The 27,858-nt window shown below is 40.0% G+C and overlaps 1 protein-coding gene, 1 long non-coding RNA gene and 1 other non-coding gene across 3 annotated transcripts in view; 2 read left to right on the forward strand and 1 right to left on the reverse strand.

Annotated features, from left to right (window-relative positions):
- Positions 1-18,174, reverse strand: part of si:ch211-51c14.1 (protein kinase C and casein kinase substrate in neurons protein 2) — a 43,633-nt gene extending 25,459 nt beyond the window's left edge. Inside the window, exons 1-2 of the mRNA XM_060902258.1 lie at positions 17,919-18,174; positions 5,191-5,258 (exon numbers count right to left, since the gene is read on the reverse strand). Of these exons, the coding sequence (XP_060758241.1) occupies positions 5,191-5,250 (60 nt within the window). The 5' untranslated portion in view covers positions 5,251-5,258; positions 17,919-18,174. The remainder of the gene's footprint in view (positions 1-5,190; positions 5,259-17,918) is intronic.
- Positions 18,175-25,837: 7,663 nt separating this feature from the next.
- LOC132869355 (uncharacterized) lies at positions 25,838-27,656 on the forward strand. Its single transcript, XR_009650937.1, has 3 exons — positions 25,838-25,909; positions 26,899-26,931; positions 27,095-27,656. It is a non-coding gene; the product is annotated as an uncharacterized LOC132869355 (long non-coding RNA).
- On the forward strand, positions 26,740-26,830 carry LOC132869490 (small nucleolar RNA SNORD88). Its single transcript, XR_009650955.1, has one exon. It is a non-coding gene; the product is annotated as a small nucleolar RNA SNORD88 (small nucleolar RNA).
- Positions 27,657-27,858: the final 202 nt, after the last annotated feature.

Consider the following 27,858-nt stretch of genomic DNA (forward strand, 5'->3'; position numbering starts at 1 on the left):
TACTGATGTAGAAGGTGTTATTATTATTATTATTAGGGCCCGAGCCCTATGGGCGAAGGCCCTATTGTTCTTGTAAGAGTTCACTATTATTATTCTTCTTCCATCTTCTTCTTCTTCTTCTTCTTCTTCTTCTTCTTCCGTCTTCTTCTTCTTCTTCTTCTTTATTTTTCTCCGCTGTTGGGCCATTTTCGGGGCGCTTGCCATGGGCGAAAACGCACGAAATTTGGCGCCAGTTCCGAGAATTGCCACCGCTACTCAGAACCAGAAGCCCAAACTTGGCCGGGGCTCCGGGCCTCTATAGCGCCCCCTAAGTCGTTGTGATTTTGGCCTCCCGCATTAAGGTGCCTGGGTGCCATGTAGTTTGTAGTAGTGGCATGCCATTTGATACGCATATGTATCTCACTAAGCCGGACAAAAATGTAATGCCAATGCATTAGCCACGCCCAACAGGAAGTGAGGTAATTTCACTTTTGTGCGAAATGCATGGCCACGAAGACGGCGCAACTCCTCCTAGACCGTTCATTGGAATGTCACCAAAATTGACACACATCATCTACAGACATGGCTGACGAAAGTTACTAAATACATTTCACGTAGGATAAACCGTTCAGAGGTTATACGTCAATCAATTTTCGATGCAAAATTTTACATGCTTAAAAATTCATAACAAATCTTCTAATTGCTCAAAACTGCTCATACTTCACACGCAAATCACTCATTGGGCTTCTGACATGTGACCCAATTTCTGTGATATTTCGCCACTGGGGGCGCTATTTTTGGGCGAAAATTACAATCTTTCCTCAATTTTGGTCAAACTTCACGGCCACCCTCTTACTACCTCCCATGTCATGTATACCACATTTTGGAAATTTTCGTCGATGGGGGGCGCTGTTTTTGGCCGACGCAATTGCTCCAAAACGGGTTTTTGGTAAATAATTCCATAATGCTTGTCCTTCACACCACTACCTTGTGATAGTACGTTGCTGTTGTAGACACTTATTTTTCCAACTCATAATCGCTCATGTACAGCATAGCGCCACCTACTGACATGGGAAAAACCAAAAAATTTATTCTTCAAAAATCTATATCTCATCTTCTATTTACTCAATTGTCATCAAACTTCATACGCAAACTTTTCATAGCTCACGTGACATCTACACCAAATTTTGTGCACTTTCGCCCCTGGGGGTGCTGGTTATGGCAAAAATGATATTGCAGCTTCTGATCTGTCAAACTTGCCAAGCAAACTCTTTACAGGACCCTTATTGGGGCGCTTGCCATGGTCGACAATGCACGAAATTTGGCTCCTTTTTCTTAGACTGCCACCGCTACTGAGAACCAGAAGCCCAGATCCAGGCGGGCCTCAGGGCCTCTATAGCGCCCCCTAACTCGTTGTGATTTTGGCCTCCCGCATTAAGGTGCCTGGTTGCCATGTAGTTTGTAGTAGTGGCATGCCACTTGGTATGCATATGTATCTCACTAAGCCGGACAAAAATGTAATGCCAATGCATTAGCCACGCCCAACAGGAAGTGAGGTAATTTCACTTTTGTGCGAAATGCATGGCCACGAACACGGCGCAACTCCTCCTAGACCGTTCATAGGAATGTCACCAAAATTGATGCACATCATCTACAGACATGGCTGACAAAAGTTTCTAAATACATTTCACGTAGCATAAACCGTTCAGAAGTTATACGTCAATCAATTTTCACTGCAAAGTTTTACATGCTTAAAAATTCATAACAAATCTTCTGATTGCTCAAAACTGCTCATACTTCACACGCAAATCACTCATTGGGCTTCTGACATGGTACCCAATTTCTGTGATATTTCGCCACTGGGGGCGCTATTTTTGGGCAAAAATTCCAATCTTTCCTCAAATTTGGTCAAACTTCACGGCCACCCTCTTACTACCTCCCATGTCATGTATACCACATTTTGGAAATTTTCGTCCATGGGGGGCGCTGTTTTTGGCCGACGCACTTGCTCCAAAACGGGTTTTTGGTAAATAATTCCATAATGCTTTTCCTTCACACCACTACCTTGTGATAGTACGTTGCTGTGGTAGACACTTATTTTTCCAACTCATAATCGCTCATGTACAGCATAGCGCCACCTACTGACATGGGAAAAACCAAAAAATTTATTCTTCAAAAATCTATATCTCATCTTCTATTTACTCAATTGTCATCAAACTTCATACGCAAACTCTTCGTAGCTCACCTGACGTCTACGCCAAATTTTGTGCACTTTCGCCCCTGGGGGTGCTGGTTATGGCAGAAATGATATTGCAGCTTCTGATCTGTCAAACTTGCCAAGCAAACTCTTTAGAAGACCCTTATTGGGGCGCTTGCCATGGTCGACAACGCACGAAATTTGGCTCCTTTTTCTTAGACTGCCACTGCTACTGAGAGCCAGAAGCCCAGATCCAGGCGGGCCTCAGGGCCTCTACAGCGCCCCCTAACTCGTTGTGATTTTGGCCTCCCGCATTAAGGTGCCTGGTTGCCATATAGTTTGTAGTAGTGGCATGCCATTTGGTACGCATATGTATCTCACTAAGCCGGACAAAAATTTAATGCCAATGCATTAGCCACGCCCAACAGGAAGTGAGGTAATTTCACTTTTGTGCAAAATGCATGGCCACGAACACGGCGCAACTCCTCCTAGACCGTTCATAGGAATGTCACCAAAATTGATACACATGATCTACAGACATGGCTGACAAAAGTTTCTAAATACGTTTCACGTAGCATAAACCGTTCAGAAGTTATACGTCTATCAATTTTCACTGCAAAATTTTACATGCTTAAAAATTCATAACAAATCTTCTAATTGCTCAAAACTGCTCATACTTCACACGCAAATCACTCATTGGGCTTCTGACATGTTACCCAATTTCTGTGATATTTCGCCACTGGGGGCGCTATTTTTGGGCACAAAATCCAATCTTTCCTCAAATTTGGTCAAACTTCACGGCCACCCTCTTACTACCTCCCATGTCATGTATACCACATTTTGGGAATTTTCGTCCATGGGGGGCGCTGTTTTTGGCCGACGCAATTGCTCCAACACAGGTTTTTGGTAAATAATTCCATAATGCTTTTCCTTCACACCACTACCTTGTGGTAATGTCTCTTGCCGAAGAAGCTGTGGAAGGTATTTCGTGGGGACGCATGCCCCCGCCCCCCTTGGCCGCTGGCGCGAGGGCCCGTCGAGGCCACTTGCGGCTTTAATTAGGGCCCGAGCCCTATGGGCGAAGGCCCTATTGTTCTTGTAAGAGTTCACTATTATTATTCTTCCGTCTTCTTCTTCTTCTTTATTTTTCTCCGCTGTTGGGCCATTTTCGGGGCACTTGCCATGGGCGAAAACGCATGAAATTTGGCGCCAGTTCCGAGAATTGCCACCGCTACTCAGAACCAGAAGCCCAAACTTGGCCGGGGCTCAGGGCCTCTATAGCGCCCCCTAAGTCGTTGTGATTTTGGCCTCCCGCTTTAAGGTGCCTGGGTGCCATGTAGTTTGTAGTAGTGGCATGCCATTTGGGACGCATATGTGTCTCACTAAGCCGGACAAAAATGTAATGCCAATGCATTAGCCACGCCCAACAGGAAGTGAGGTAATTTCACTTTTGTGCGAAATGCATGGCCACGAAGACGGCGCAACTCCTCCTAGACCGTTCATTGGAATGTCACCAAAATTGATACACATCATCGACAGACATGGCTGACAAAAGTTACTAAATACGTTTCATGTAGGATAAACCGTTCAGAAGTTATACGTCAATCAATTTTCGATGCAAAATTTTACATGCTTAAAAATTCGTAACAAATCTTCTGATTGCTCAAAACTGCTCATACTTCACACGCAAATCACTCATTGGGCTTCTGACATGTTACCCAATTTCTGTGATATTTCGCCACTGGGGGCGCTATTTTTGGGCAAAAATTCCAATCTTTCCTCAAATTTGGTCAAACTTCATGGCCACCCTCTTACTACCTCCCATGTCATGTTTACCACATTTTGGAAATTTTCGTCCATGGGGGGCGCTGTTTTTGGCCGACGCAATTGCTCCAAAACGGGTTTTTGGTTAATAATTGCATGATGCTTTTCCTTCACACCACTACCTTGTGATAGTACGTTGCTGTTGTAGACACTTCCTTTTCCAACTCATAATCGCTCATGTACAGCATAGCGCCACCTACTGACATGGGAAAAACCAAAAAATTTATTCTTCAAAAATCTATATGTCATCTTCTATTTACTCAATTGTCATCAAACTTCATACGCAAACTCTTCATAGCTCACCTGACATAGACGCCAAATTTTGTGCACTTTCGCCACTGGGGGCGCTATTTTTGGTCAAAAAATCCAATCTTTCCTCAAATTTGGTCAAACTTCACGGCCACCCTCTTACTACCTCCCCTGTCATGTATACCACATTTCGGGAATTTTCGTCCATGGGGGGCGCTGTTTTTGGCCAACGCAATTGCTCCAAAACGGGTTTTTGGTAAATAATTCCATAATGCTTTTCCTTCACACCACTTCCTTGTGATAGTACGTTGCTGTTGTAGACACTTATTTTTCCAACTCATAATCGCTCATGTACAGCATAGCGCCACCTACTGACATGGGAAAAACCAAAAAATTTATTCTTCAAAAATCTATATCTCATCTTCTATTTACTCAATTGTCATCAAACTTCATACGCAAACTCTTCATAGCTCACCTGACATATACGCCAAATTTTGTGCACTTTCGCCCCTGGGGGTGCTGGTTATGGCAAAAATGATATTGCAGCTTCTGATTTGTCAAACTTGGCAGGCAAACTCTTTACAAGACCCTTATTGGGGCGCTTGCCATGGTCGACAACGCACGAAATTTGGCTCCTTTTTCTTAGACTGCCACTGCTACTGAGAACCAGAAGCCCAGATCCAGGCGGGCCTCAGGGCCTCTATAGCGCCCCCCGAGCACCGTACAGTGCGAGACCCTATTGTTACCATGTGTCCAATTCTGTGCCTTGTCGCCATTGTGGGAGTAATGTCTCTTGCCGAAGAAGCTGTGGAAGTTATTTCGCGGGGACGCATGCCCCCGCCCCCCTTGGCTGCTGGCGCGAGGGCCCGTCGAGGCCGCTTGCGGCTTTAATTTTTATTATTATTATTATGTGAGTGTGATGACTGCAGTGTAGCTCTCACCATCCAGAAGCTCTGGTGGGCGGCGTCTTCTGGGCCGTTCTCCTGATAGACTGATGACATCCTGAGTCCTGAAACAGGAAAAAAAATAAAGTGAAGTTCCTGATTTAAAAGTCACATATAGACGTCCCTTCAAATCAGATCCTCGGGAAAAAACAAGAACAACTATGTTCGACTTCGAAATTCCGTAATTTGTTTGATCCACATGTTGAAAGAGGAGACGAAGTTACTGATCCATCTGTGGGTGGTAAAAAAGAGCAACTGGACTTGCTTGAAGATTCTTGAGGACGTTTCACCTCTCATCCGAAAGGCTTCTTCAGTTCTATGTCCAGTTCTTCACTTCTGTCTGACTAATAGGGAATATCAGGTATTTATCCTCTCATGGATGAAAAGCAATCCTCCATCTTTTACCACCCACAGTTTACTATGACCTGGATGACTGAGAATCTTCACAGACATGTTACTGATCCATCTGAGTAAAATAACACATAAGTATGAATAAATATTCTTTGTCAGGATTAAAAACAAAAACAAACAGATGTATACAAGGATTTAGATCAAACTGACAGTCCAAAAGTTTTTGGACAGTATCGTGAATTGATTACCAGAATCTGAACATTTCTTTACAGGTCCAAAATACATGCAAATCTGTCCCGATTTCAGAATGACATTTCCTGTAAAATGGTGATATTTCTGAGGTCATCCTGTGGAGTTTCTGTGGAGTATAATAATATCTGTGAATAAATTTATAGATAATTTTCACATTATAACAACATACACTGCAGCTCCACTATAACGAACTCCTTGCTTGGGCAACGTCCAAATAGTTCGTTATACTGAAAAGTTATACTGTTATACTTAAATGGAGACACTTGTCACACCAAACACACACATTATATTCAAAAATTTTAAGAACAATAAAATTCCTGATCAAGAATTTCTCCTTCCGAGTCACTATCGCAGTTCACTGACTGAGTTAAAGGATCACGAATGGAGGTGATGATTGATTTCTTCATCTGTTATGGAAATGACGGAGGTTACCGCTGTATTGTTGTCAGTGTCCACACACTGAGCCCATGTTTACATTAGACCGTATCAGCGGATCATCAGATTAACGTTTTTAAAACGATTCGCATGCACACAGCAACACCAATACACAATTTGTGTGCACACAGCAATACCAATACACGGATACGCTCGGCTCCGCAGGCATCCTGCGCTCCAAATCACTCCGCCCTGAACAGCGAGTGCCCTCTGGAGGGTGCGCACTCCGGCCCTGCGCAGCTCACAGAGCACGCGAGTGAAGTGCACAAGCCACGATTCGGGACTGAGCCGCTGTGTGTGTGCTCTCTGCATATCACTTACCACTTGCAAGTGGAAGGATGGCAAGCCTAAAGACAATCATAACTACACAATGGGCAGTATTTGCATCAGTATTTGCAGTATTTTCATACTTTTATACTCTTTAATGAAAGGCGATACAAGGCGGAAGTCCGCGCCGTTTTTCAGCAGTCGCGTCACATGACCAACGCCAGCGAATCACGAAGGTGGATGTCACAGTGACGTTGTCCAATGAGATGCCAGCTAGAGCTCAGCACAGCGTATCCGCGTATTCTCAATGTTTACACAGCACCGGAGCTGACATGATCTGGATTGAATACGTGGACGCTGGTGGATTCCCGTTTCCCGGCATTTCCAGGCAGTTTAATGTAAACGGACAGTGCATCCGCGAAGAAAACGAGACAGATATGGTCTAATGTAAATGTAGCCTCACTACGTTTTCCAAATCTTCACCATTCAGTTCATTCATGTGTCACAAATCGCCAGAGGTGGACAGTAACGAAGTACATTTACTTGAGTTCTGTACTTAAGTACACTTTTTGAGTATCTGTACTTTTTGCTTGAGTATTATTTTTTGGAAACTTATGACTTTGACTTCACTACATTTGAAAGACAAATTTCGTACTTTTTACTCCACTACATTTCTGCCAAAGTCCTCGTTACTTGTTACTATGAAGCAGCTTTGAAAGCGGATGTTTTTTCTAAAACGTGATTGTTTTTTTCACAGGTGACACTGAGACAGCCGATCAGTAATCACTAGGGTCACGTCATGTCCATCAACTGGATAAAGTCAAGATCAATGATTTCTCCGCAGCTTTATTTAACACAATCAGTTGATGGCAGAATGGAAGGAGGCGGTTCTTCTTGGGAACGCACGCACTCATGGCTATAGTTAGGACCCATGTTTCAGTTTTCTGAAAGGATTAAAAATTCATTTCGTATTAAATGTTTGCTTTGTTTGCCGAAAACAAACCACATCACGGCCTAAAAAACCCGCCATCCAACCTGCGGAAGCATATTGAGGGATATAAATGTTTTATTCCAAGAGAAAGCTTGCAATGAAGCTGTCTGTGCTTTTAGAGCTAGCAATAACATTGCAATAGCTATGCAGTCTGGTTAGTCAAATGACTTTCTATGGATTTTCCCGCCAAGTTGCCGTAGCCTTGTCCACGGCTAACGTTAACACATAGCTAGTTAACTTGGACACTGTTAGTTAGCATGTAAAAACGGAGTTACGCTAACATGAATAACATTAACTTATCTGAAGTCCTTTCAGAAATACGTTTTATCTTTCCAAATAAACAGAATGTAGAAATGTTTCTTTTCTAGTAGCATTAGCTACCCAATATGATTTCAAACGTTAAACCACCATGATGGCACGGCATGCGTTCATTTTGTGAATTCACATTTCTGTCTTTGGAAACGGCATTAGGTTTTGTAAGCATTGTGGCAATAATACAAAGATGCGTTGACAGAAAATGTACTTTTAATACTTAAATATTTTTAAACACAAGTACTTCAGTACTTTAACTTAAGTAAAAATTTGACTGGACAACTTTCACTTGTATCGGAGTCATATTTGACCAGTGGGATCTGTACTTTGACTAAAGTAATGAAGTTGGGTTCTTTGTCCACCTCTGCAAATCGTTGATGATGTCATTTATGTTCCACCGTGGGGCTGGGCAGGGCTGGGCAGAGCTAGGGGTATAAAAACACCACCAGTGTGCTTTAACTAGGTGTTAAGTTTATTGGTATCAGCAGTAATTTCATCCTTTTATCGATCCTTTGATCTTGATAATGGTTAGTAATCGACACCTAAGCGAGGCTCGTTAAGCCTTTGTTTTATGGCGTTAACATGTATTGTTGACTCAACTGCAGACTTGATTACTTATTTTTTGTCTCTGGGGGAAGAGGAGCGCATGGCTCAGTGTGTGTGTGTGTAAGCAGGTGAATTAGGGATGTAATTACAGGAAGAGTGTTTATTTACAAACAGGCAGGCAAACAGGACAAAAACATAAGACAAAGGCAAGGTCGTGAAATGGATGATGGTCACGTGAGACACAAACAGAACGGCGAAGGCAAAGACAAAAGGCACAAAACAAAGTCAAAACCAGAAGGGCAGCACGCAGATATAAGGCTTGGTAATGTGAGACACTCAGTGCGGCACGTAAACTTCACCAAGTCTGTGTTTAGAGAGTGTTTATACAACTAAGCACACGCTGTGATTGTGCTCTAATCCGGAACAGCTACATGGTACTGTAATTAGTCCTAATGGTGCTGTGCACTCCGAGCACCAATGCATGGGCATGACACTAAAGGTAGGGGACAAGAACTTAGTTCGTTATATGCAAAAGTAGTAGTAAAAGAGTTCATTATAGTGCTATTACAGTGTAGTTTCACGTTATAACAAGATACTTTCATGTCATAAAAAGATACTTTTATAACAAGCTGTTTATAACAAGATATTTTTCACATTATTGCAACATACAAATGTATCACATTATAACCTGAATTATTCTATACACATTCACTGGATATGAGCAATCATGTGTTCTGATTGGCTACTCTACTACTAAGATATCAGCTCATATACCATGAGTAGAGAAAAACAAAATGGTGGAGCCATCTTTATTTTTCAAGAATTATTATTATCGCATTTTTCACAAATTGCTCCTGTCATTTCGGCGGTTTGTTTATATTCTAAGCGGAAATTATTTTGTTGGACATTTTGTATAAAGTTTTTATTTATCAAATTTGCTAAAAATAAAAATGCTCTGTTTCTCAAAATCCAGTGAATGTGGATAGAATAAAATGGTTATTCCACTCAATCTCATTGTACAGGGATTATAGACAATTCGGTGCTACGCGCCTCATCAGCTATCAGCTCATGTACAATTCGATTTCATGGAATACCTGTTAATTATTTTTTTCGCGGTCCGGTTTCCATCAAATCCTGCGCTCTGACTGGCTGGCGAGCGGGTCCGTTTCCTACTATATGGACCCCAGTTACGGACCTCTGGCGACTCACTCGTTCACAGCAACAACAAACATAGTAGCATTTTTTGTCAACATTTATCTTTTTTTTATAAGATTTATTTATAAGATTATCAAAAATCTTATAAATTTTTGCCAGCATTTCTCAGGAGAATCGCATTAATTTTACAGCATGGATAGCGATAACGACAGTGTTCACAGCGAAAGCGAGTTTTACTCCCCTGAGGAAGAAGAAATAAAAGAAAACATTTCAGGAGAAAGATAAAAACCTCTAACTTGCTAACGCCGAGCAAAAACATGGCTGAATCCTGAATGACTCCTATTTGTATAAATAGGGGACGACATAGGCGGCAAAATGTAGTTTTTTTTTTTCCTGCCATGGAAGTGCACTTGTATACCGAGGAGGAAGCCATTTGCATTACAGCCGTGAATGAGGATTCAAAATGGCGGCTCGGCTCAGTTTTCCCTTTCGGGTGCTCTCGTTTTCTGTTAGAATTTCTCATCTCATTATCTGTAGCCGCTTTATCCTGTTCTACAAGGTCACAGGCAAGCTGGATCCTATCCCAGCTGACTACGGGTGAAAGGCGGGGTTCACCCTGGACAAGTCGCCAGGTCTGTTAGAATTTGGTAAAGAAAAAAATAAATATATTATTTACCAGCTTAAGGTTGGTCTGTATGGTGAAATACCGTGACCTCAGCCTTGAATACTGACCTCGGCCCAGAGGGCCTTGCTCAGTACTTTCAAGACCTCGGTCACGGTATTTCACCATACGGACCTCCCAGCTGGTAAATAACATATATATATTTGTTTTGATTCTAAAAGCACATCATAGCATGATAAATATTATATTGTTATAGCAAGAAAAGTTTATATGCTGTAATAATGTGAAAAATATCTTGGTAAAATGTCAAACTATTCGTTGATAATCATATATATATATATATATATATATATATATATATATATATATATATATATATATATATATATAAAACCATGTGTGTAAGAAAATAGTTTCATTTATTTTAATATATTTTAATATAATTTTATAATTAAAACAATTGTTTCACATTATAATGTGATCAGTTTGTGTTATAATAACATGAAAGTATCTTCCACATTACAACATGATACTGATCCGTTTTTCTTTTTCTGGAGTTTAAAATTTTAAAAACAGACTTCTTTAACTTTTAGTCTACTGTCTTTAGGGACTAAACGTTTTTATTACATACTAGATCTGTCATTATTTTGGTTTGTATTAATTCTCATAAGTTAATATTAATTCATTAGTCATGAATATTTAATGTGCCTTTTATAAATGCAGTTCTTTTTGACATTGTAATCATTTAAGTGTAAATCTACGATACAAGTAGAGGCTTTAAACTTAAACTATGTCTGTTATTGTGTGTTTATAAAGCATTAGGATTCAGATCTTTTTTCATTTGTGAAAAAAAGAGGTTTTGTCCTCCATCTGAGTCGTCCTGTCTGAGTAAGAGCTGGGGTTTGATCCAATTCTGTGAGCGAGGAAGGAAAATCTGGACGTGTGTGTGTGTGTGTGTGTGTGTGTGCAGCTCGCCAAAAGCGTGTGGTGTCATTTACAAGCTTTATTTTGTTTAAAGCAGAGTTTATGGACTGCAGCAGACGGAGCGAAGCCACGAACACAGACACAGAACTCACAAAGTCGAAAACACTTCACTGCACTTTTACATGATTCCTGTTACCACCCTGCTGTTGATTATTTTCCCAAAACAGCACAACCTCAACTGGTTTATTGCACTTACACCACAGCAATTTGCCAACCATTACAAGTATTTTATTTATTAAAGAACGACTTGTCATTTTTATCTGTTTATAGTTACATTAATTGTTGCAAAAAGAAGTTAGTTCCTGTTGTCACTTATGTTATAGCAGCTATAAACGGTCTTTCCTTCACCAGCATCTCTTTATTCTCTCTTTTGAAGTTAATAAGACCAAAAAAGGCACGTAAGTTGTTACATCATGTTACTGAAAAACCGCAAAGAAGCGTGAACCTTCCTGACTTAAACAACAGAAACATCTTAAACATCATTATTATTTTTCAGCTATTAGTTTCTTTTGTACATGCTCTACTCCATCAGGTATTTTTGTTGCAGTCTGTTTGCAAGGATTTTAATTTATTCAAATTGGATTTCTCATCTCATCTCATTATCTCTAGCCGCTTTATCCTTCTACAGGGTCGCAGGCAAGCTGGATCCTATCCCAGCTGACTACGGGTGAAAGGCGGGGTTCACCCTGGACAAGTCGCCAGGTCATCACAGGGCTGACACATAGACACAGACAACCATTCACACTCACATTCACACCTACGCTCAATTTAGAGTCACCAATTAACCTAACCTGCATGTCTTTGGACTGTGGGGGAAACCGGAGCACCCGGAGGAAACCCACGCGGACACGGGGAGAACATGCAAACTCCACACAGAAAGGCCCTCGCCGGCCCCGGGGCTCGAACCCAGGACCTTCTTGCTGTGAGGCGACAGCGCTAACCACTACACCACCGTGCCGCCCTCAAATTGGATTTATTCAAAAAAATAAATCTATACGTTCATTATACGTTGTTTTTGTTTTAAAATAAACACAAGAACATTTCATTTCTCTTGCGAAAGCCGACTCACAAACGAGAAGAAGCTTCGATTGATTGAGAATAATGTTTAGCAGGCGGGGTAATGCCAGGATTATTTTTTAGTTGCTCTGTATATTGATTTAAATCATGGGCCAATCACTGTGTAGTATGCCAATCATACACAAATGTGCCTTCCTTATATTTTTATCACAACAAGCGTGAGATCTTTTTAATCACACACACACACACACACACACACACACACACACACACACACACACACACACACACACACAGAGGAATCCACACTCCCCCCACAATCCCTAGCGTGGAAACCCGAGCCATCCCAAAATAAACCGGGGTGAAAGTTCACTGAGCGCAGCACACACTAGAGCTGGTGGGTTTGGGCTTCGGCCCTGAGAGTGAGACTCGGAGAGAAAGAGCATATGCTTGAGAAACACATGTGCATAGCACACACACACACACACACACACACACACACACACACACACACACACACACACACACACTAACCATTGACAAGCCCACATACCTCACGGCATATTGCGGTACAAATGCAATAACTTCATACTATCACAAGACCAGGAGGAAAAACTCAGCTGTTATTTTTCTGCTCATTTCTCAGCACCTGTCCAAAAGTATTGGCACCCGCTGATAAAATGAGTGAAAATGTATCAACATAACATACAATCGGTAAATAGTTCAACACATACTTTATATAGTGGCCTGTAAACTTTATTATAAAAAGAAAATCAAGTGTTAATGACTGTAAATATCAATGTGCGACTGGTTCAGGGTGGATTTCTCCTCATAGGTGTTCTGTATTTACTCTGGAGAGTTAAATGATGCTCCTAAAGCAGAATGAGGCATTCACTGAGGTGTACGGCTTAATACCTAATACTTTTGATTTTATGTATAATATATGAAAGCACTACATCACGACATGCCTCTGCACGTCTCTGGAATCTGCATCGGTTTAATTTTTTCATTCTGGATTGTCTATTTTTCCAAATTTGTTCTGAATATTAAATTTACCACACTACACGTTCACGCCAGAATTTGGCGCAATGTCAAACCTGGATGTAAATATCAACGACGACACCGAGGTCCACTTTGGGGTTTTCTACAGAAACCAGAAAGCACTTTGTGAGGAAAAGCTGCATTCACACAGCAGGCAAAAGTGTCTCGAATCTGATTTACTGACCAAATCTGATTTTTTTGTTTTAAGCTGTTCAGACTCTCCCTGTGTCCAAAATCACTCCCTACTCACTACAGTATATAGTGGACGATATGCTGAGTTTGCCTTTTTGTAGTGCTGTCCAAATGTATAGTGAGAATTATTACACCCTATATAGTGCACTCATAGTATCCCACAATGCACCGTGAAAAGTAGTGTACAACCGATGGTCACTAACCAAGCAATATATCCCATCATGCATTGCAGTCGCACTGAAAGAAAAAAAGTGTGTTGGGGTGAACGGATGGAGGAAGAAACACGTTATAAACAGACATTCAAGTCCAATTAAAAATAGTAAGAGAATAGGAAATAATCTAAAATAGAATAAGACAGACAAAATACAAGAATACAAGTTCCAGTGCAGAGCGAGGAATTAATCGAAAGCATCAAATGTGATTTTAAAAAAAGGCAGCAGCAAAGACGAACAAAAGTAGCCAGATTTGATTTAAAAGAACTGAAAGCTGCAGGTACTGTGTATTGATTAATGTGGGAAATGCGCTCAGTATAATACGGATTTATTACAAAAATACATGCGTGTATTTATTATTTTGAAAACCCACCAGCCGACTGATCTGGCACATTTTAATCGTGCGACAGTAATGACGTAAATACCAGCATGGCGGACTAGTGTCTGAAAGCTTTTTTTTTTCAGTTTACCAATGAGCTCACTATATCGTCCTCTATATGGTATATAATTCCCTAGAGAGTGAGTAGGGAGTAGTGAATGAATGAGTTCACTACTGTGAGTTCACTGAATGTGATTTCGGACACAGCCTATGTTTCAAAGTTATGTTTCAAGGTTAGAGAAGCAGCCTTGGGCCCAAAGGGTCACTGGTTTGATTCCCGGGACCAGCAGGAAAAATGTGAGGGGAGTCAAGTGAATGAATAGCACTTTCCCTTCTTTCTGTATCACAGCTGAGGTGCCCTTGAGTAAGGCCCCTAACCTCCAACTGCCCCCTGGGCACTATAGCGTAGCTGCCCACTGCTCTGGGTATGTGTGTGTGTTCATTGCTCACTTGTGTGTGTTCACTGTTTCAGATGCATTAAATGCAGACGAGAAATTTCACTGTGCTTGAGTGTACATGTGACAAAATAAAGGCTTCTTCTTCTTTCTACTATGGCCTGTATCTGAAATTAGTGTGAACAGAAGATGCTCCTGAATGCATGGGCACTTCTTTAGTTTGTGTTCTTGGTTTCTTTATATTTTGCTTTAAAATGTTTAACTTTCCTTTTTCATTGCAGCCAATTTCTCTTATTGCCGTGTGCCGTCATTTCAGCTATGTTCACATTACGAGCCTCATTGTTCGATTCCGATTTTCTACTCAGATCGGATTTGCCTTGGAGTTTGACAACTCACATTCATAATTCAAAGTGATGTGTATCTAGCTGTAATGTGAACGTAGCTATCCTCTGAAGTGAGGACACATGTGGACACATTGATATGCTTTTACACGAGTTATCGGTATCACCAAAATCAAAAAACATCATATTTGTAAGACGACTTATAGTATTAAATCTGAGTAACTGGACGTGCAAGCAGCTAATAATATGCATCACATTTTGCTCAGGAGGACAAACAGTTTATGAGCTGTAGTTATTGTATCTCCTTCATTGTTGTTTTGTTACGCTGACGGTGCTGCTGATAAAGATGGAGCTCAGCGCATGAGTATAGACAAAAAGCCACATGAGTTCTGATCTGTATGTCTGGATATACAGTATGTCCAAAATTTAGAATTGTGTTCCTACGTGTGTATCCCCTACCGGCTAGTGGCCTAGTGGTAGCGTGTCCGCCTCTCGATCGGGAGATCGTGAGTTCTATTCACGGTCGGGTCATACCGAAGACCATCATAAAAATGGTACCTACTACCATCTGGCAAGGCACGCTGCAATACAGATGTGAGTGGGGAGTCAAACTCTCGTGGTTACCAGAGGACACGCCCCTCACTGTAACCCTAGCTACCGTATGTAATAGGCGAGAGGCCGAGGGCTACGGAAACGGAGATCGGCGCCGCCCGATGCGCCATATCAGAGTTGGGCCTGGTTAGTACTTGAGTGGGAGACTGCCTAGGAATGCCAGGTACTGGGCGTGGGAAGGACTTTGATTTTTTGACGTGTGTATCCCAAAGGATTACTGATCACCGTGAATGTGGATTGTTGTAATATGGAGTCGTCGTGCTTCTACATTGGTTATGTTTCGTCACTATTGAACTTTACTGTCATCTACTGGATTTTAAGATGTACAACATTGTTGAGTGCAGACTTCCACCAAGGCCAAATGCTGACTCTAGTAATATTAGCGAAAGAGAAACTAAATTTGTGGCTCTGCCCTGCGACTCAGATCCGCTCCAAAGTTTAACAGGTTCTTCCTCAGTCCGTGCTACACCCTTCCACCAAGTTTCACGGAAATTGGATAGGTGGGTTTTGAGTAATCCTGCTTAGAGGCAGACAAACAAACTGCATGGAAAACACATTCTCTTTAGCAGAACGTTAAAAAGAAGGAAATAAAGAAAATATTGATCATTTGAAATAAACAGACAAAATAATTCAAAGTAAGCATTTGGAAGCTGATAAAGGTATGAGTATGTATCCCAGATACAGTGTTTGAATTATACTGTATATATACACATCATATTAACTACTTTTTTCTGTGGTATATTTAATAAATTTAACATTTTTTGCCACTGTGGTTTTTGTTGTTGCTTTGAAATTGCTATTGCTGAAATTTGCTTTTAAAAAACCCACATCTTTCCAAATGAAGAGTTTCAGTTTTGAGGTTTAAAAAAAAATCTGAGCCCTAAAAACAAATATGAAAAATACAAAGTGTTCATGTTGTACTGGATTAACTCGATTCCAGTTAAACAGCTAACTTTGGCTGTTAGCTCGCTAACAATCACCAGCACACTAGCAAAAATAGCCTAACTAGCTAGGACACGATCTGATTAGTTACGCGAGGTAGGCATCGAGTGTTTAACATCAGTGTAGAAAACAGTTTCAGTTCTTCAGGAGAACATTTTACTCTGAGAGTGTCTAAGAGTCACAGATTTTTCACTTTTGACCTAATTTACATATCTACTGTACGTATTTTGAAATCGAAACGTTCATATTTATGATTCAGATTTGTCCGATTTTTAAGAAAGGAAATTTCAAGAAAAAATATCTCAAGGATATTTGTGAATTTTTAAACATTTTAATGTCTTTTAAAGTAAAATGTAAAACTTGTTAAAATGAAAAGGTGCACCTGGAGCGAGCAGGTGATATGATGGAATTTATGTAATATGTACGTAATTCACGTTCAGAACTGTGACTGATTAAATATCACACATTTCTGCACATTTCTACACTTATAGCAGAGATACACAGTCGTTCCCTCCATAGCTTCGATTTTTTTCCCTTGATGTTAATAAGACAAGCAAAAAAACCTCAGCTTTGATTTTTAAAACTGGAGACTCCTTCCATAAATAATAAGAAATGCCTCATCTTTACTGTCTCTCTCTCTCTCTCTCTCGTTCTCTCTTTTTTCTAGCACTGATGAAATTAGTGCTTTCCTAATGCTCCATTACTATGACTCTGTCTCTCTCTCTTTCTCTCTCTCTCCTCATATTACATGATGCACTTGGACTCATTTTCACTTTTTCATGGTTACGCAGCCCATAAATCGTTTAGCTTTCCCTCTGGAGGATTTTGTTCTCTTTCTCCTGCATCTGGAACACGTGTCCTATTTTTCATCTCCCTCTCTCCGTCTCCAAAGGTCTTGAATTCTGTCGTTTTTTTCCCTTCTTATCCGCCTTCCCATGAACCATCTTATACATGACCTTTGACCGTCTCTTCCTGTCTTCCCACCCCCACACCTCCTCCTTCTCTGATTCGTTTATGGAACTGAAGCCATGGCTGGATCCAGCCTCGACACTTCCGGCCCATCTTCAAGAAGAACGCTTCAAGAATTCTGATTGATGTTCAGATTATGGGGATACGCTGTACCGATGAAGATAATGATGTTATAATGAATGTTTTTTTTTATTTGTTTGTTTGTTTTTTTCGCTAATCTGCTGAAGGCTGAGAACTTACAGTACCAACTCTGTTTTAGGGGTTTTTTTTTTACATAATATAGACAAATAATTAAATATTGAACACTGAGCTGTATTTTAATGCTGTATATATACAATGCAGAGGTGCCAAAACTTATTATTATATAGTTTTACTAAGGATGTGTTCACTTTAAAACCTGTGGGTTTGGACAGGGCTGAGCTTAGGCACCCCCTGAATCTGTCCACACACACACACACACACACACACACCAAGGAAATATATAGCAGCTTATGAATGCATGGGCTAGAAATAGAGCGCAGATCTTACACTAACACACTGTCTGACTCACAGAGGACACTGGGGGGAGGAGGTGGTTTGGTTGGGGGGGATATATTGTATATTATACATATAAACAGATTATATATTACTATTATATATTATTGTGTATTATTATATATTATTATTATTTTATATTATGCACAAATATAAAGAGAGGAAAAGAGACGTACCTCAAGCTTTTGGGTTTCTTTGTGAAAAAGTTTCACAAAAGTTCAGCCTCTGATTCTCCTGCTGTGTCCTTCTTCACTGCTCCCTCGCTCTCCTCCTCCTCTCCCTCTCTCTCTCTCTCTCTCTCTCTCTCTCTCTCTCTCTGTCTCTCTCTCTTGCTGTTTCTCTCTCTCTTGCTGTCTCTCTCTCTGTCTGTCTGTCTCTCTCTCTCTCTTGCTCTCTCTCCACACACTGTCAGTGTTTGATGAGGTGGCTCATTCTATCTTCCCTCCCTCCCTAACTCTCTCTCTCTCTCTCTCTCTCTCTCTCTCAGCTGTTCAGGCGTCTTCTTGCTTTTTGGATCATAATACAGTTGTGCTCCTCCTCTGGGTTGCCAGATTGGTTTAGACTGAACCATCACATCACATACTAACACTTCACCAAGTGGAAAGTACTGCACACACACACACACACACACACACACACCATATCACTCACATGAAATATTCAAATAAATATGTCGTTTTTTTGTTTTACATTATTATTATTATTATTATTATTATTATTATTATTATTATTATTATTAAACAGTTGTACCATTATCTTTTACTGTCGTTGTTTCTTTTGTTTTGCTTTAATTAATTTGTGCTAGCAGTGCTGGCGCAAATTGTTACTCTCACTCAGGCTCTTTCTACTTTATTATTATTATTATTATTATTATTATTATTATTATTATTATTATTATCCTAATGTTTTAGGACTCTCCCTCAGTTTTCACCCAATCATCACCAAATTCCACTTGAAGAATCCCTCTGGGCTGAATTAAGTTGCTGTGGCTTTTGGTGCTGATCTGGATCACTGAACCAGAATGATCCATGAAAAATGGGATTTTTCCTAACTAAGGCTCATTCTCTATCTCTTACCGGTCCGGATCTATAGGGCACGGTGACCAGACGTCCCGGTTTGTAAGAGCTGGCACAAATCACTGTGACTTTAGTCACACTTTAGTCTCTATCTCGTTCCTTCTTTCCTTATACATATCATTTATTGTTTTATCATTGTTCTTTGTAAAGTTATTTGAAATTTCGACTCAAAATGAAAAATGCTGCACAAATAAAGACCAAGCATAATTTTAAACTTAACTGCAAGGATAATTTCAGGTGTTACATGAAATAATGTAAATGTAAAAAAACAAAACAAAATATTTTAAAAATCAGTTCTTAAATTGTTTATTTCATCGTGCTCATCAGGTAACTTTTTAATAAAAAGAAATGAATAATAATTTATCAAGAAGTTTTCATATACACAATATCACAAAGTGCTGATTAACAATTCAAAAGATCATCAATTAATAATTATTAAGAATATTATTTTATCCATCCATCCATTATCTGTAGCCACTTTATCCTGTTCTACAGGGTCGCAGGCAAGCTGGAGCCTATCCCAGCTGACTACGGGTGAAAGACGGGGTTCACCCTGGACAAGTCGCCAGGTCATCACAGGGCTGACACATAGACACAGACAACCATTCACACTCACATTCACACCTACGCTCAATTTAGAGTCACCAGTTAACCTAACCTGCATGTCTTTGGACTGTGGGGGAAACCGGAGCACCCGGAGGAAACCCACGCGGACACGGGGAGAACATGCAAACTCCGCACAGAAAGGCCCTCGCTGGCCACGGGGCTCGAACCCAGACCTTCTTGCTGTGAGGCGACAGCGCTAACCACTACACCACTGTGCCACCCAATATTATTTTATATTAATAATAAAAAATTAAGACTTAAACTGTTTGAAAATAAGGAATTAGTAATGAACAAAATGAAAGTAAACACTACAAGCCAAAACAGAGGAAGCTACTTTACAATAAATGCCAAATTAATGAATTATAATTGAATTATATTTATATTAAATAGTTTGAGATTTGCTTTGTGACTTATACAGTGCTGTCAGCAGTGTGACTGCAGTGAAATACTGCAGTAGAAATTTTATTTTCTCACCTTTGGCTCTGAGTATTAAAGTTAAACAGGTGCCATGTTGAGGTTTTATCTTCTGATAAAGTCTCGAATAAAACCTTCTTCACACTCAAACATTTCTGCTCTGTTGTGCCGCTTATTTATCATCCAGATCTCTTAGCAGAGCATCCCAGAGTCCACACACACACACACACACACACACACACACACACACACACACACACACCATCTTCATTTGGCTCACATCCTACTGTGGAATGACAGCAATGAACTTATCCAAATCTGGCTACCATAACACACACACACACACACGCACACACACAACTCCACCCTGATATGACCATACTTCAGGCACAATATGACACCTTTACATCCAGTTGTGCCTTGTGTTTTTTGTTTGTTTGTTTGTTTGTTTGTTTGTTTGTTTGTTTGTTTGTTTGTTTTTGACAAATAAATAGTGTAAAGGGATTAAATGTTCAGTTCAAATGTTCAGTATGGAGGTAAAAAAATTCACAAAAAAAACCCTCTGGTACAAAGCGCTGGAATCCTTCCTTCCAGAAAGCATCACCATATAGACAGTTTATGCTGTACATCTGCTGTACAAGGCCCTGTAAATCAGATGTTACTATAGAAATGATAACCTATCAGAATGAGAGCATATAGTAATGTATTAAAAATATTATAGAAATTCAATCGACACCTTCTGACCAATCAGAATCAAGAATTCAACATGATTTTGGGATAAAGTATTGATAAATAACAATTTAAATATTTCCTCTCAAATCAAACCTTAGTCAGGCAGAAATGCTGCAGATGTTTTAAAAGTTTTAAAGCGTTAGAGATACAGTCCTGTGCAAAAGTCTTCGGCACCCTAATTTTTTTCATACGAACTTTTAATTTTATAATACCATCTGTCTGTTTGAGGATGATGTTGATATTCCCAACAGCCTCATCTTTTCTTTGTGCCTTTGCATTTCCTACATTATGTTTCACGCTCGTTAGCTTGTTAAATCATTAACGTTTGTCTCGTTGGCTTCTAGACGCTGTTGCCTAGCAGCAGTGTTCTGATGACCACTTGAACGCCAAGCATTTGGTGTACATGGGTTCCCATATCGTAATCACAGGCTCATGAGTTTCATTTGAAGCACAATTCCCGCGCAAAAAGTTAACACGAGTTAAAAAACCAACAACTTTTCACTTTTCTTTCACACTAAACAGTGTTCCTGACCACCAAAACGCTTGTTTTTGAATCAGTGGATAAATCTGAAAATGTCGTTCTTGAAATCAAACAATCATCATATGATTTTGGACAATTCCAAGATGGCTGAACTTATCAGAAAGCCTTTTTCTGTTCTCCATATGTGTTTTAATTTAATGTTTTCCTCTGCAGAATGCAAAAAAAAAGTTGTTATATGTACAGTACTGTGCAAAAGTCTTAGCATCCTATTTTTTTCCTACAAACTTTGTTATAGATTTCTATTTTATGTCTTCTACATTATCGAGTCAAAACATTAGAAAAACATTTTAGAGTCCAAACGTTCATTTTCCAGCATAAAACTAAATGTTATGGGGGAAAACAGTTTGTTTCTGAGCAGCATATTCCATAAGAGAGCACTTTTCAGATGAAAAAAGAAAACATAATGAAGGCTGCTGGGTTTTGGTGTAAAATGAAGAAGTGAGTGTGACAGTCAAAGTGTCCAGAAGAACTGTGGCTGGTTCTGTAAGATGCTCAGGAAAACCTACAGATCATCTCATCTCATCTCATTATCTGTAGCCGCTTTATCCTGTTCTCCAGGGTCGCAGGCAAGCTGGAGCCTATCCCAGCTGACTACGGGTGAAAGGCGGGGTACACCCTGGACAAGTCGCCAGGTCATCACAGGGCTGACACATAGACACAGACAACCATTCACACTCACATTCACACCTACGCTCAATTTAGAGTCACCAGTTAACCTAACCTGCATGTCTTTGGACTGTGGGGGAAACCGGAGCACCCGGAGGAAACCCACGCGGACACGGGGAGAACATGCAAACTCCGCACAGAAAGGCCCTCGCCGGCCACGGGGCTCGAACCCGGACCTTCTTGCTGTGAGGCGACAGCGCTAACCACTACACCACCGTGCCACCCTATTTTAACACACCTAACAATCATAAATATGTAGGACATGTGTCTTAAACATGTCTTAAAAGGGTCATAATTGGTCGGAAACTGTTCATTCAGGCTGTGGCACCATGCTGGGGTGTTTCTCACTGAATTCTCATTTTATTACACTGAGTTTTTTAGTTCATTCATGGTGCGTGCACATGTCTGTTTCTTGGGTCATCGTGTTTTTCTCCTGTCTTAGCCTTGGGCGTTATCTCAATGGTCTCGAGTGTGTTTAAACTTTTGTTTAGACTACAGAACGCCCAGGTTGTCTTCATTCACACAATCCACCATCTCTTTTATTATAACTTGGCTCTCAGTCGCCTGATCCTTCAGCCATCTTTCTTACTTCTGATGGAACTGTAGTGTTTTGATGGTCATTCAGCATAAATATTGTGTGTGAATTGTCTCTGAGGCGTTTGTTGTAATAATGTATATTTTAACATTATGAGGATCCATAATTATCATCTGATATCGAAATATCGGTGGACTAAACGTGAAATTTGGTGCATGAATAAACAAACAGACATTAAAAGTTTATTTATGTGAGCATAACATTTAAATTCCTCGGAACTCACATCAGTGAGGATCTCACCTGGACACACAGCACACAGCAGACCATCAAGAAGGCTCAACAGAGACTCTTCTTCCTGAGGAAGCTGAGGAAATTTGGACTGTCCACCAAACTCCTCAGTAACTTCTACAGGTGCACAGTGGAGAGCGTCCTGACAAATTCCATCACTGTGTGGTACGGGAACTGCACAACTCAGGACAGAAAGGCTCTCCAGCGTGTCATTAAAATGGCACAGTTCATCTGTGGAGCTGTCCTCCCCCCACTACAGGACATTTACAACACCCGGGTCACAAAAAGGGCACAGAGCATCATCAGGGACCAAACACACCCACAACACAGACTATTCACACTCCTACCATCTCGCAGACACTACAGGAGTGTGAAAGCAAGGACTACTAGACTGACAAACAGTTTTTACCCCCAGGCCATCAGGCTTTTGAACCACGGATTAAAATCACCATCTACCTCTATATTTCCATCAGGCTTTTGAACCACGGATTATATTAGCAATTTTGCACAAGACATTGCACAGTATATCTACCTCTATGTTTGCACATTGTTTGCCTCTCCTTTTTTTTTAAATGTTATCTTCATTTTTCACTCTACCTTTATATTTTGCATTCCATATGCACTTTATATATATATATATATATATTAGTGCTGTCAAAAATGTCGCGTTATTAACACGTTAACTTGACTCAATTTTAACGGCGATAATTTTTTTTATCGCAAGATTAACGCTCTGTGACATGATGTAGGTTTTTCATAAGCTTTTGAAACTGCCAGGAACTTGGAACAGAGACTTTGCTTAGAAAAACGATAGCAGCTAGACTGTAATGCCACGCCCTTCACAGCCAGAGTCCTCTGCCCTCCCCCGAAGAGCCACGGTGCTCGGCTTAGGTTTCGTTTTCCCATCGGCGGCTCCAGCCCCACTTTGCAGTGGCTGTGACAAGACGTGTTATGCTCTGCAATAAAAAAAAAAAAACATTGGTACAACCAGTGTTCGAACTATGCCGATATTTTCGGGGGGTCCCTTTTTTTCCCTTGGGGGGGTGCTTGCGCTTGTCTCAGAGCGCGGATCTCCATCGCACGCTCACTTCGGATATGAAAATGCTTCCCGTTACACACGATTGCTATGTCAATAAACATCATTTTGCCAATATTTTAGAGACCCCCCAACATTTCCCAAATCATGTTTTCAAGGGATCTCATGTCTGTTTCAGGGGATCTCGGATCCCCCGAGTACAGGGCTCGAAATTAACTTTTTTTCTTTGTGTCCCCCAGTGGTCCCGAATTCTGTGTTGTATTGTCCCGAATGGAAGCAATAGTGTCCCCATTTTTTTCCTCTCTGAAATAACCAGTGGTTAATATTATCATATGAAGTTACTATTATATTTGTAACTATGCGATTTTGAACCCTTTATATCATTTTTACATTAAGTCACAAGACACAAGAGACACATGTCCTATACATCATCTACTTCAAAATTAGTTATTGCATTTTCAGTTTATTAAACTTTGGCGATCTCACTGTATGAATAGATACCCGTTTATTTAAAGGGGCCAACTAGCTCATTCAGAAAATGTTTCAACTCCCTACATCTGCAGTACACTTTAGTTGAAAATAAGACCCCTTTTATGTTCATTTCATCTATTTATACCTTTAATATCTGTTGGCATTTATAAGGCCAACTTATAATTTTCACCATTACCGTTATCCATTTTTATGAACTTTCCGTTATCCATTTTTATGAACTTTCGCTGCTGGGTGCAAATGTTAGCACCATCAGCATAGTGCCAGGTCCGAGCCTAGTTGTGCTGCTGACTGACTAAACTTTCTGAACTAGAAAGACACCAAGAAAACTCACTTATTCTGTTGAACGGTATCTTCCGTCAATATCATCCACATCATTCCTGTTGTATTTTATAACGTGTCTAACAGTGTTCATTAAGTTCATTCAGTTGCTAGTGTTGCCTGCAGACCAGGCGATGACACTTTGGATCCTGAAGGTCCCGGAGACGTTATGTCTGGGCTTTCAGTTTCTTCCCCGCGGTCGGTCCGCTTCAACCACTTCAGCATTTTTGTTCTGGCAAGAGTCGGTGCAGTGTGTGCGGTAGCAATTCCATTCCAAGTCCATATAATGCGGACTCCGGCCGAAGATTCTAGAACAGAATGCGCTGCTCTGTAGCCTACGGATGCAGGTGCATTGAAAGTGTAGCTACTAATGTATTTTTCGCTGTTAACGTTTTAAAATTAAAATTGACAAATTAGGTGAATGTCTACGTATGTGTTACGGCTTTGTAAATAATATTAATGTAGAACTTTTTTTCTAGATCTATTTTTTTCCATTGTCCCAGATATGATAATTTTGTGTCCCGATGACATTTTTTATGGTCCCCGGGACGTCGGGACACCGTTAGTTTCGAGCGCTGCCCGAGTACCCCCGTAGTTCGAACGGTGAGCAAGCCCATTCACTTTTTTATGCTGATAAGAGAATTACAATGGTTTTTCATGTGACAAAAATGTGCGATTAAATTGTGATTAATCGCGAGTTAACTATGACAGTCGCGACATTAATCGCGATTAAATATTTTAATCGCTTGACAGCACTAATATATATATATATATATATATATATATATATATATATATATATATATATATATTTTTATATTGGTAAGCGTAGTTTGGTCAGGCAGTTGCAAAATAAGAATTTCATTACCCAATAATAAATCGCTGTGTCTGTTATTGTGTATATGACAAATAAAAATCTTGAATCTTGAATAAAGCATAAAAAGGCCACAAATATTGCAAACTGGAGCAACCACCAAAATGGCGACTTCAGTCGTCCATTATTCATCAGGACCTTTAGGTGTTCAGACATGTCACCTGTTTATAATATAAAATTTAAATAATATTTTAAAAAATCCTGTGATAAAGTTAACGTAATGACGTGCTTTTAAAAAAAGAGATTTTCGTTTTTCTGTTTCATTTACGTCACAATCATGTGAAGTCAGTTCAGCCTTAAGCAATCTCAATACGCCGATTTTATTTTTTTTTAAAGCTAATGTAATGGTTTATTTTTGTTATGTGTTCAGATTCTTTGGGTTCTTTAAAAATAAATACATAAATTAAAAGCAATAACCTTTATAATCACAGAAAACGAGGTGTGTGAATGTTTTATTATAATCAGGCACATCAGCGGATGCCTTGAGGTCCTTGAACGCACGGAAGATAAAAGCCGCCATGTTGGTGGTTCTTTCTTTTCCTTTCTCGTGTCGCTGAGAAGTGGAGCTGCTCTCTGGGTTCACAGCAGGGTGAGACTTCGGTTTAATTTATTTTAAGAGCAAATAAGCTCTCGGTTTTAAAGCTCGGTGTGTTTAAGTGTTGAAGCTGTTTGTGCCCGAGTCTGGTGGTTTGTTCTGACTGAGCACGTGCTTCACAAGCCCAGCTGGGGGTTAAAATTAATTTTTTTATTTTAGAGTATTTGGTCTGTTTTGTTTTGCTTTAACAACCTGCTTGTTTTTTAATTAGGTTTACTTAACTGCTTGTTTGCAATTTTAAATAGCCTAATGGAAGTAATTTGTTTTTAATCTCCAAGCAGTTCATAATTTAACTTTAAAGTATAATCTATGAAACAAGTCGATTAAAATGTGATCCAGAGTTTGGGTTAAAATGTTCATGGTTCAAATAAATGTCTACTCTTATTAAAGCAACTCTCTAATTGCACAAAATTAAACAATATAGTTGCAGAGTTGTAAATGAATAGGCTGAAGTTGAGGCTGAAGGGCAATTTTCTGATTCATTTGGCTTCTTTAAAGTCCAGGATCAGCTTTCTGAACCTGTCCAAATATTTTCTGTCCCCTTTAATGAAGATGAGCCTTTTATTATCCTACAAGGGGAAATTTACACTGTTACAGCAGCAAAATGTATAAAGAGAAGGCAGTGAAGGAGTGTAAAAGTACTAAGTATACAAAAAAAGGGTGTGCGTATATAAACTACAAATTTAGAAAAATTAACTAATTGAGGCATAAATGTGATGCAGGATAAAAACTGATTTACTCCTGAACTTATCCCTCCTAAATGGGTGTGTAAAGCTGCTGCAAATTATCCATGTGGGTTTTTGTAAGTTTTGATCCTGACCCGGAGTCTCTGATGATGCCTTGCACTGGGCTCAGATGATCCGTGCTGAGAAATGTGCAGCTCTGCTTCTTGACATGGCAGAGTCTGAAGAGACATTTATTCTTATTATTGTTCCTTAGAGTTTAATCCAGTCTTTTTTAAAAGACCTTTCTCTCTCTCTCAGGACATGGTGAACGCTCCCTCTGGAGGACTGAAGGTGAGTAAAGTGCTCGGACTCTGATGGCTCGTGCTGGGCTCTGAGTGATTGTGAAGACGGACGTGTTGCTCCATTCGTGACATGGAGTCGGAGGAGAGAACTTTATCAAATCTGATTTAGTCTAAAGGAGGTTGAGACTCATGCAGGTGTCTTGTGTTTTCAGATGATGCTGATGGACCAATCAAGGTGATGCCCCTGAACTCAAGTTTATTTACTTGAAGACTCCTGACTTTATTCACTATTCTGCATTTAAGTTTGTTGCTTACAAAGTGGCCTCTAACAGCAGACTCCTTCCCTCACACTGCTAACTTTTCCTGTTTGTCCAGACTCTTTTTTTTTTTTTTTAATAAAGATTTTTACATTGGTCATAAATGTACGAGAGTTTTTGCATGAATTGCAGTGTTCTAGTGTTATGAACTAGAAAGCACCCTGTAAAGCAATTTGTTCCAAGCAATAAAAATGCTCCATTTTAGATTTCACAGGGTTTTTAATGTGGTGCTTATTTTTTTGTAGAGACTTCCCAGATGTAAGGTTTCACTTATGCCAAGTTTTAAGTGCTTAAAGGTAGCTTACAGAAATGAAATAAATCCCTTGGATTATTTTACTGTGCATTTGATGTAGGTTTGTATTTGGGTAAACTTTAATGTGTCCTAAACTGTTGCTGTAGCTTCTTGGTCTGGTTGGTTATGAATTCTGTATTTTAAATAAAAGCTTGTTCATAAAAATTGCCTCCCTTCATGGTCCTGACCTTCAAAATGGCTGCCAGGTGAGCACATGGTTTAATTGCTTCCTGTGAAAGTTCCTGCACTTTCTCCTGTGAGTCCAAACCCAACAGGATCAATTCCTGTTCCTGAGTTGGCTTTTGGAAGGGGCTGCTACTGAGGCTGGAAGCATCATAAGGGGGAGCGCTGATGTACGGAGTCTCTA

This window comes from Neoarius graeffei, chromosome 20 (genome assembly GCF_027579695.1).
Source record: "Neoarius graeffei isolate fNeoGra1 chromosome 20, fNeoGra1.pri, whole genome shotgun sequence".
In the NCBI taxonomy this organism is placed as follows: Eukaryota; Metazoa; Chordata; class Actinopteri; order Siluriformes; family Ariidae; genus Neoarius; species Neoarius graeffei.